At 34.7% G+C, this 11,512-nt stretch overlaps 1 protein-coding gene across 18 annotated transcripts in view; it reads right to left on the bottom strand.

Moving 5' to 3' along the window:
• Positions 1–11,512, bottom strand: part of FRYL (FRY like transcription coactivator) — a 281,765-nt gene that overhangs the window by 77,461 nt on the left and 192,792 nt on the right. For all 18 annotated transcript variants that reach the window (XR_002825074.1, XM_023737361.1, XM_004382915.2 and 15 more), the window contains 7 exons: positions 10,099–10,294; positions 8,939–9,063; positions 8,155–8,212; positions 6,631–6,722; positions 2,517–2,689; positions 1,109–1,269; positions 428–538 (listed from right to left, as the gene is read on the bottom strand). Coding sequence is in view for 17 of the 18 variants with exons in the window: in XM_023737361.1 (XP_023593129.1) it covers positions 428–538; positions 1,109–1,269; positions 2,517–2,689; positions 6,631–6,722; positions 8,155–8,212; positions 8,939–9,063; positions 10,099–10,294 (916 nt within the window). In the remaining variant the exon portion in view is untranslated. The remainder of the gene's footprint in view (positions 1–427; positions 539–1,108; positions 1,270–2,516; positions 2,690–6,630; positions 6,723–8,154; positions 8,213–8,938; positions 9,064–10,098; positions 10,295–11,512) is intronic.

The following is an 11,512-nucleotide window of genomic DNA, read 5'->3' as shown; positions in this document are numbered from 1 at the left end:
TTTTTACAATAGAGTTCTCATACAATATTTGTCCTTTTGTGATTGACTTATTTCACTCAGCATAATGTCCTCCAGTTTCATCCATGTTATAAGATACTTCACAGATTCATCATTGTTCTTTCTCGTTGCATAGTACTCCGTTGTGTGTATATACCATAGTTTGTTTATCCATTCATCTATTGATGGGCATCTAGGTTGTTTCCATCGTTTTGCTATTGTGAACAATGCTGCCATGAATGTAGGTGTGCATATGTCTATTCAAGTGACGACTTTTATTTCTATAGGATATATTCCTAGGAGTGGGATTGCTGGATCGAATGGTATGTCTATTTCTAGCTTTCTGAGGAAGTGCCATATCATTTTCCAAAATGGTTGTATCATTTTGCATTCCCTTAGTGGACCATTTTAAGGGAACTGTCATAATTACCTTTTTGTCCAGAGAGTCCAAAATGTTATCCAACCACTTGTACAGATAGCCATCTGATGAAAGTCCTACATTATCTGCAACAGGGCCACAACACAGTACAGCAGACATAGCCTTCAAACAATAATATTAAAATTACATTTAAAAAATTTAAGTGGTTAAATGGTGGTTGCTTAATGAGCATTGGCAAGATATTTTTACTCATGGTTATCTACCATAACACCTGTAATTTTTTTTTCACAAAAGAAAAGCGTGACAATAATTTTTTAAACTGAGAAATTTATTATAGGTAATAAATAAATATCATGATACCAAATCAGACATGGAGTTTGAACAGTAGTATAAGAGAAGAAAAAAGAGCAAAAGAAAATCTTTTAAAGAAAATCTTTAAGTAGAAAAAAATAAATGTGTATATGTTTGAGGCAATCCTTAATTCTTTGAGAAAATGATACTCAAAATTTGGTAGATTCTGGAACTTATTTGCATTGTATTTTATGCATTTAAATTAAACTTATGGTACATATATTTGAACACAGCAGTCAGATATATATTCTAATACTCTCAGGTACTCTGAAGAAATTCTTATTTTCTTTATAATACCTGGTACTGAGAGACACACAAAAAATAAATAAATAACTCTGTTCTTAACATAAGGAAAAAGAAATCCTAATTCTAAGTACATACCTTTAACGCACAGTATTGATGTCTATTAATTTGCATATTTCTATCACTGTATCTGTCCAAGGGCGTAAACATGATGCTGAAAGGACCTGCCCAGTGACTGAACAGCATAAACAGACTGTGACGAAGGCTCTGTTGAGGAAAAATACTTCTTCTCTGGTGCACTGTGAGGAAAAAAAAATAGACGCAAAAATTTTCTTTTTACTTTAACATGCATGTCAACTTATTCGTTACTGAATATATGATAATATAAAAATCAAGTTTTCATTTTAGCCCCTACCAACAAACCTCTACTATAACAGAAATCATTTAAATATATGCAAGTTAAAGAAATGAAGTTGCAGTCTGTGTTACTATGTCGTGCTGCATTACTTGAAATACCACATCTTGGCAAAGAAAAATTCCATGGCAGGCAGAACCGTGCACAGAGGCTGGTTCAGAGCTGGGAGTCAGGACCCCACTTCTCTCCTGGCTGTCCCTGATGATCGGGTAAGCTTGGCCAAGACATGAACACACCTTTGGATCATTGGCAAGTAAGGGCTTTGGAGTAGATAAGTGGTTCCTAAACATTGTTTTTTGTTTTTTTTTCTAGCAATGAAGTTGTCTTTATAAAAGGAAGGGTCACTATGAGTTGAAATCAATTCGACGGCAATGGGTTTTCAGGTTTTCTCTCAATCCCAGCACCTAAACAAAACAAAACAAAACAAAACAAAAAAAAACCTCACCAAACCCATTGCTGTCGAGTCAATTACAACTCATGTTGACCCCATGTGTTGCAGAGTACAGCTGCTCCATACGGTTTTCTTGGCTGTAGTCTTTTATGGAAGCAGATCTCCAGGCCTTTCTTCTGCAGCATTGCTCAGTGGGTTCAAATTGTCAACCTTTAGTTAGTAGTTGACTACAAACCATTTGCGCCACCTAGCGACTTTAGTACCTAAACCCGTATCTGACATATAGCATGTGCTGAACAGTAGGTACACATCTGCGAAGTTAACAGATTAATAAATCAGTCACACTGTATTCTTGTTACACATCTATGGCCTACATCCTTCTTCCATTATTCAAAAGTATCTTATTAATTCTATTCTCAATACCATTTGGGGCATTAAGCTATTTGTTCACTGTGTCTAAAACAAGCTTGTCCACAGAGCTTCTTCTATTGTTGTCTTCAGATTTTTGGGTCAGTGTCTTGATTCAGTGAAAATCTATGCTGGTTTCCTTTTTGATTTCTGACCACTGGCACTAATTCAAAGGTAATACAAACTCTTGCCATCCGTGTTATTCTGATATATTCTTCCAGCATATTAATAAGTTGTTTTATAACTTAGATTACAATCACAAAACTTCAGGGGAAGAAAAAAATGACAGTATCTTAATAACCGATAATGTTTGAAAAAACTGAAAATAATACCTGGAACATTCTGAATGATATTCGCCACTAAGGCACTAAAATGGCATCGTATATCCTTCAGTGTGTCAGAGTCTTTTTCATTTTCTGCTTCCAGGAGTTGTCTAGTTAAATCTACATACTCCAGTAAAGTGTTGTTGAGGAAATGTGTTTCATTATCAAGGCCACCACTTGCACTGAAAATATTTTTAAAAAAATAAATAATTAATAAAATGTGATTTTAAATTGAAACAAATTTCTAGGACTCAAAATCAGAATAATATATATTAAACTTTACATGGTCATGGTAACATGCAGCTTAATATACAAAAATTAAACATGATTTGGGCTTAAATATAAAAACAGATGGTGCTTCTTCAGCAGGGAACCACTACTGATATCTATATGATTCAATTCTGTATCTAACTTTGGTCAACTATTCTGAGTGTTAATGTTATATCCTCTCTGTCAAAACGTGTAGCTTTTTAGTAAGAAACTAAGGAGGCATATGAGATGGGATCAGGTTAGAAAGGTGGAAAGAGGAAAGATTTGTTCTATACATTCTCATAGTTGCTGTGTCTATTCATATTATTCTGCAGCATAATCAATCAAATATCCATTAGGAACTTAATCTCAGCAAGATACCATGACAAATATTAGTGGCGATACAAAAATTTAAGGGAATTCACTAAGAGTAGTATGGAGTGCTGGTTTCCAAACCTTGTTTCCAGACCTGTCAATGTGCCCCAAGAATCTCTGCAATAATATTGTTTGAGGAGAGAGTTCTGGGCCGGGAAACCACTGACTGGTAGGGGGACATCTGGTTAGGCTCAGAAGTCCTGGATTCCAGTCTTGTTCTGTCAGTTATTAGACATGTGACCAGCACTCACTTTAGAGCATTTCCGTTTAAGAATATAAATGAAAATGCTTAGTAAACTATACCCATTGCCGGTGAGTCAATTCCAACTCACAGCAACCCTATAGGATGGAGTAGAACTGTCCCATAGGATTTCCAAGGCTGTAGATCTTTACGGAAGCAGATTGCAACATCTTTCTTCCACAGAGCAGCTGGTGGGTTTGAACTACTGACCTTTTGGTTAGCAGCTGACCACTTAACCATTACACTACAAGGGCTCTCTTAGTAAACTATAAGTACTAATAGATGATTTAGCTACTACCTTTACATTTATTTTGGCCAGTTTTTTCTTGTTATATTTTCCAAGTAATTCTGATGCGGATGATTATAAAAGTAAAAATTAATTTGTACCTAATAACTAGTTCAAATAGCTTTCTATAAACATTCTAACCTTATGAACACAAGACTAAGGAAGTCATAATGGTAGTGGGGTATATTAAAAATTACCAGTCACAACAATAAAAATGTATTGAATGACTTCATGACCAAAATTTTTCCTTTATTCCTTAAATGAGTGTTTATTAAACTCTAGGTCATGACCTAATACTTGATGAGAAATCAATTTAGTTGACTGTGACTTGCACCAGAATAAAACATTTATCCATTCAATAAATATTCATCGAGTTGTCCCCACTATGTGTCAGAGACATGAGATCCACTGGGTAAACAAAATAAAGATTCTTGTCTTCTTGCTATTCAGAATTCATCTTTTCTTCCCTTAACCAAGGTAATAATAACAATAAATTAAAAAGATGTGTAATAGCTAGAGTCTTATATACATTTCTCTTAAAAATAAAAACTAATTACACAACTGTGTTAAAAAATCACTGCTGTTCAATAGTGGGGATAGCTTTTGCAGCTAAATTTAAAACACACCAAACTCTTGCAGTTCACATGCAAAAAATAACATTCAAAGATTCTTCATTCAGTAAGATTACATTAAAAGCAACAACAACGAAAAAATGATTTAGATATGTTGTTAATTTTTGCACCAAGCCTAAATTCCACTGTTTCATTTTTGTGGAAAACAGAAAAAAGAAGGATGCTTCTTTTTTTTTTTTCTTTTCATCTAATAGTAAAGAATAGTAAATCACTCATCCCTTCGTGAGCAACGGAGAATGAAGAGAACAGGACACAAGGAAAAGATTAGTCTGAAGTCCTAATGGACCACAGCTACTGAGGCCTTCATCAGACTGAGTCCCGTATAGCTAGATGGTGCCCAGCTACCACCGCTGACTGCTCTGACCAGGATCACAACAGAGGGTTCTGGGCAGAGCTGGAGAAGATGTAGAACAAAATTCTAACTCACAAAAAAAAAGACCAGATTTACTGGCCTAAAGGAGACTGGAGAAACCCCGAGAATATGGCCACCAGACACCCTTTTAGCTCAGCGGTGAAGTCACTTCCGAGGTTCACCGTTCAGCCGGGGAGTGGACAGCCCCGTAAAACCATGTGAGTAACGAGGCACAGCAGTCCAGGGACAAGGGCCAGAAGGCAGAAGGGGACAGGAAAGCTGGTGATAGGGAACCCAAGGTTGAGTAAGGATAGTGTTGATGAGTCGTGAGGTTGTTAACCACTGTCATAGGGCAACATGTGTACTGTTAAATGAGAAACTACTTTGTTCTGTAAGCCTTCATCTAAAGTGAGAATAGCAGCACAATTGGAAGAGCGTAGTCGATGTCACTAAACTGTGCATGTAGAAATTTTTGAAATAGTGTATCTTTGGCTACGTATATTTTCACCAAAAAAGAAAAAAAAAGGTCGAGAAGGGAGAGGGTTGACATGTTGTGGGGTTGTTAACCAATGTCATAAAACAATATGTGTACTACTGTTTCATGAGAAACTGTTTGTTCTGTAACCCTTCACCTAAAGTACAATTACAAAAGAAAAAGAGGAAATAAAGGTTTAAAGGACTGAATTAAAGAAAAAAAAGTAAATCAGTGGTATGAATTTTCTTCAAATAAAGCTCTATTTTAAAAGCACTCATCAAAAACATTGGATAGTAAAAATGAAAAGTGTTAAATACACTAAGAAATAATCACGGCAAATGCGAAATTAACAATGCAATGCAGTTATTACAGTTACTACACGTTTGATTACTAATACATTTTTTCTCAAGATCTCTTTTCAGTTACATTTTTTAAGATAGTCATATCCACTTTTTCTCCCCTCAGTGGTCAGGCAACACCATTACCCTCCTTACAAAATAGTTACTTCTCAACTCAAAGATGATAGGCAAATTCCCCAAGGGGCTTTCCATCTGTTCTCCAACAACAACTCTAGGTTTTTTTTATTTGTAAATGGTAGAACACAGTTATAAATTACGTTTGTGGATTTCCTATTTGTTCTGAGCAGGACAGAGAACAGTTCATTGGAATAAATTTGCAAACCTTATAATGTTTAGCCTTTGAATATGTGTTTTTTACAAGTCAAGAAAAATCAGCATTTAAAAAGAGTTAAGAAGTAGGTACATCCGTGGAGAAAAGGCTACTGCTAATGTCCACTTACCTACATAACAAGATTCCAACTAATATAAAAATCACAGGTACTTTAAAACTAATTTTTATCTGATGTTATCTAGTTGTAGTAGTAAATTTTTCACTATATTTTTTGGCCATTGGTTACAGTATTGGATACATCTTTGATTGATAAATAACATTTGCAGTAATATAGATAGATAGCTGCTGTCTAGTTGATTCTGACTCATGGAGACCTTATGCACAACAGAACCAAACGTTGCCCTGTCCTGCGCCATCCTCACGACTTCTGGCATGTTTGAGTACATCGTTGTAGCTACTGTGCCAATCCATCCACCAAGGATCTCCCTATACCTCAACTTCACCAAACATGATGTTGTCCTCCAGCAATTAATCCCTCCTGATGATGTATCCAAAGCAAGAGAGTTGGACAATGTTTTTATGTGATCCATAGGGTTTTCAATGGTTAATTTTCAGAAGTAGACTGCCAGACCTTTCTTTCTAGCCTGTCTTAGTCTGGAAGCTCTGCTGAAACCTGTCTACCACAGGTGACCCTGCTAATATTTGAAATACTGGTGGCATAGCTTCCAGCATCACAGCAACACATAAGCCACCACAGAAGGATAAAATGACAGGTGGTCATTCCAGTGATACAGACAGGCTTTTCTTTTTTATATTTCATGAGAGAAAAATGCCATGTTCCCTAATCATTCCAAAGTTTTAAAAAACAAAATCCAATACTGACCTGTGACTAATGACACCAGCATCTGCCAGCAGTTCAAATATTCGTACCAGTTGTACTCGTAAAATATCCCGACGCCTGCGTCGTTTCATATTCTATTTCAAAGATACAAAATATTACAGGCAGTCCCAGGATTACAAACAAGTTCTGTTCCTAAGTCTGTCTTTAAGTCAAATTTGTAAGTAAGTTGGAACAGTTAGGTACGGTTCATATCTAACGTCAGTCAAATGTTTGTCTTAGGATATAGTATATAGTGTACCTTTCTATGCATAAAAAACATTAAAGAAACAGTTCCAGATATACTAAAACATCTTTACATAATAATACAGCAATAATAATAACAATGTTTTGATGCGTGTCGCACAGTAGAGTCCGTTTGTTGTTACAGACCACTGTACGTACCTCCAATTTTTAATATAATAGGCTTCACGGGGAACTGGTATGAAACTAAGAGTTGTCTGTCGGACAGACGTTTATAACCTGGGAACTGCATGAAGTGGAAAAGCCCTCAGGGAAGGTGATAGAAAACCTGCTGGTGTAACTCGGGAAGACTAATGTGAACGTCTCAGAGTTTCTGGGCTCATCAAAATTATTTTTCTTATGCAACGTTAAATTGTGAACACTCTGCCAGCTGCTGCACCAGAGAGATATGTGTGGATAGCTTAAAATTCAATGATCCAAATAAAATCACATGATATTTCACAGCTATTTTTTCATAATTTGCTAATCTGAAAACTTCAGAAGAATTAAAGGGGTTAGTAAATTGTTCTCATTGAATGATAAAAAAATCCCTAAGGCACTCCCAAAAATATGACAAAAGGGCAAGAAAAAAATCCTAAAAGGAACTCAAGAAATCCCACAGATTTTACTAATGCCAAACTTTTCCACTTAAAAATTAATCATGGAATAAAACAAAATAAATACAAACGAAAACAAAAGAAAATTTTTCTTTGGTCATTATGGTATGAATGAACATTTTTGTTATATTAGGGCCAAAGTACTAATACCTAGAATAATAGCTGTAAGACCTCAACTTGATTCTGCTTCTAACAGGAAGTCAAACAGTAGTACGATACAGAGCTTCCATACCACTTTCACTAACCCCCACTCTCTCCGCAAAAGAAAAAAATTCATTCCCATTGAGTCGATTCCAACTCATAGCGACCCTACAGGACAGAGCAGAACTACCCCATGGGGCTTCCAAGAAGCGGCTGGTGGATTGGAACTGCTGCCCTCTCAGTTAGCAGCTGAGCTCTTAAGCATTTGTGCCACCAGGGCTCCTATTTTACTATAGAGCTCATTATTCCACTGATGATATAGTTTTCATAATACAGAGCTATTAAAAATATATTTATTAGTCTTTCATTTTCATGTCCACAATCCAATTTTCTCCCCTCCATTAGTAGGCCAATTTGCTGATGACCATTAAATTAACTGTTTCTTTTAGCTCTCTACTTCATGCTCTACACAAAAATCAATTCCAGATGGACTAAAGGCTTAAATGTGAAAGGGACTTAAAAACTTTACCTCCGGCCTTCTTTCGAGTGCTTCTTTAATTATGGGATGCAATTCCTCTATTAGTTCCCTTGAAGAAAAATTATATACATTCTATTATTAGCTAAACCGATATAATCTGACACATGTGCAAATAGTACAAATTAACATAATGATATCAACTGACAGATATTAATCCTAATCCTACTTTAGCAAAATTTTTACTGTTTTATTCCAATTATGAAATAATACATGCACACTATCGAATATTTGGAAACAAACAAAAAAATTACAGGCCACTTAGTCTAGTTCATAAAGGTAAGTACTATCAATATGTTTGTTTAATCATTTTCAACCTACATATATTTTACAGAGTTGAAACTCTACCATATATAAAATACCCTTTTTTAAAATTTAACACTATTCACATCACATGCCATTAATTTATAATAGTCGATTATAGAGTAGGATACCATAGTTTTTCTAACTATTTTCATTCATTACTGAATTCCTGCATTTTATCTAATTTTTCTGTTACTATAAATACTGTCTCAGTGAACATCTTTGTACCTTAATATCTGTCTTAATTTCTGATTATCTCCTTAGGATTAATTCTTAGAAATTGAATTAATCTGTCAATGGGTATGAACTTTATGAGAATGATAAAGGTTCAAGTAAACAAAATGACTTGTTAAAATTACACAGCTAGTTAACTGGTTAAAAGTCCAGACTGGTATGCAACTATCCTGATAATCAGTATTCTAAGTCGCCACTTTTACTACTTTAATGCATAGAGAAATTGTAAGAAGATAATTACCTAAAAGCTCCTGGGTTGGTCCTGCCAAGACCTAGAACGAGGGATTCTGTGATTTCCATGCTCTCAGAGCGCATCATTGGAACTATGTGCTTAAACAAGGATGAAGGGGATGGGATGCCAATAATCTGGGGGAAAAAATATCATTTTTATAGCAGCCACTCTGATATGCAATTTCATGGTATTAATTCCAACTAAATAATTTGACCAATGAAACATTATTATGAATGATGTTTCAAATTTCACCTATGGTGGTGATGATTCTGACTCAAAGCGACCCTATAGGACAGAACAGAACTGTCCCATAGAGTTTCCAAGGCTGTAATCTATTCAGGGGCAGATTGCCAGGTCTTTTCTCCCATGGAGCCACTGGTGGGTTTGAACCACTGCCCTTTCGGTGACCAGCCAAGTGTTTAACCACTGCACCACGAGGGCTCTTTACCTATGGTGTATGTAACCTAAAAAAGGTTAAATGACTTATCCCATGTCTCACTGCACATTTGTTTACAGAGCTGGGACTTGTTTGCACGTCTCTTAACTTTCTAGATACTTACCACATAAAATAAACTGACTCCCTTCATCAGATATTCCATAATGTCTTTTGATCCGTGAAAATGAATAAAACAAAATTACTTTTAAAACAGTCATCAGTGTCAAAGTTCGACAGACACTCAAGTCTTAAGTTTTCTAAATTTCCTTGAACTAGTCCATAAAATTTCGTGCCATATCCTAACAACCATATAACTGTTCTTATCAGTACTACTTGTATCACTATTATGACTTACGGAAATTCTAGAAAGATACTTTAAAAGAAATAATTTAAATGAATCCTTTTCATTAAATATTAAGAAGTGTAGGAACTACAGGAAACAGAATAAGTAAAAAAAATGGGGATGAAAATTATTTTTTAAATAGTCATTGTAATGAACTTAATGGGCATGGTCCTTTCTCACCAAAACAACAAACAAAAAAAACCTCTATGTATACTTCATTGACTCCAACTGGGAATCCATAAAAATAGTAATAGGATTGCTTGAACTATTTTCATTACTAATGTAAGCAAGTAATTAATTTTTAATCAACTTAATTTACTGTCTTTGAAAATTTTAAAACATTACTTTTATGATGCCACTCAGATTCAACGACAGATCTAGAAAACTTACTTTAGAATCAATGCTATAGCCACTATCAGGGGTAGACACCAGCGTCTCGGGAGGAGAACACCTCACAGAACCTGTAGATGCTGAGGATGATGTTGATGTTGCTGCACTGCAGCAAAGAATCAGATAGTTTCTCCACAGGCCAATGTATGAGTCATTGCTTGTGGTAGTATTCACCTTCTTAGCATTGATGGGGCTACTAAGAAAAAAAAAAAGAAAAACAGGTTTTTTAAATCTAATGCTAAATTTCTATCAATTTCAGGAAGATGGCTAGCACAAAATTTTTATTACTAGTACTAAATCTTTGTGGAATTACATAACAAAATAATGAATAAAGTATTAGATGGAAAATTAAAACATATTACAGGATCATTTCAACATAATCTATTATTCTTGTGACAAACATTAATCATTTTACCAGGACACATTTTATAACTTATTATATACATGTGCCATGTAGAAAAAAATAAGTGAAAAGAAAATGAAAATTACCATTAATCCCACACCAAAATAAACACTGTATATTCCTCTATACACCTTCTATTCATATACATGCCCTATAAATGCATGAATACACCTCTTTTAAGTCATAAAAAATTGAATAATATTGTTTATTTTGTACCTGGTTTTTATATTTAACATGTATTTTTAACATCTCTCTATGTAATTTAATATACTTTCATGACATCATCTTTGATGACTATATGCTGTATCGTATGAATTATCATCATTTATATAGCCATACTTTCATTGTTGAACATTTTAGTTAGTAGCAATTTTTCCCTATTGTAAACAACAATATGCATTTGCACATATGCTTAATTATTTCCTTGGGTAAATTCCTGAATATGGAATTGCAGAGTCAAAAAAAAAGAATGCACAGTTTTTAAGCATTCTGCCAAATTTGTCTTGAAAAATTATACCTATCATTTATTTTAGAACAATTGGCATAAATCTGTCCAAGCACCAAAATTCTGTTGGGATTAAGAACTGGGAGCAAAAAAAAAAAAAAGAAAAAATACTAATATGCAGTCCCTGCCTTCGAATGGTTGATATAATAAGATAAATAATGCATACACACCACTTCATTCATTTAGCAACAGTGTCTACACGTTAGAAGCTGTTCTGGCACTGGTGATGCAGCAGTAAAATAAAAACAAAAACAAACTGACAAAAATCACTGCTATCACACGGGCTAGAGAAGACATACATACAACAAATAAATATAAATAAAACAATGTTATAATGTCATAAATGGTGCTAAGTATGATGAAGAAAAATACAGTAGAATGGGGAGACAGGGAATGCTGGTAGGAGCGGAGCTTACAATTTTAAATATGGTCATAAATGTCTTGTAAGATAGCAAGAGTCAAACTTATTTTAAAAAATAACATCCAATACAAAACACCTCAGAATC

Source organism: Trichechus manatus, unplaced genomic scaffold (assembly GCF_000243295.1).
Source record: "Trichechus manatus latirostris isolate Lorelei unplaced genomic scaffold, TriManLat1.0 scaffold00101, whole genome shotgun sequence".
Classification (NCBI taxonomy): Eukaryota; Metazoa; Chordata; class Mammalia; order Sirenia; family Trichechidae; genus Trichechus; species Trichechus manatus.
Note: the sequence above shows the minus strand (reverse complement) of the source record. Positions and strands in the feature narration are given on the sequence as shown.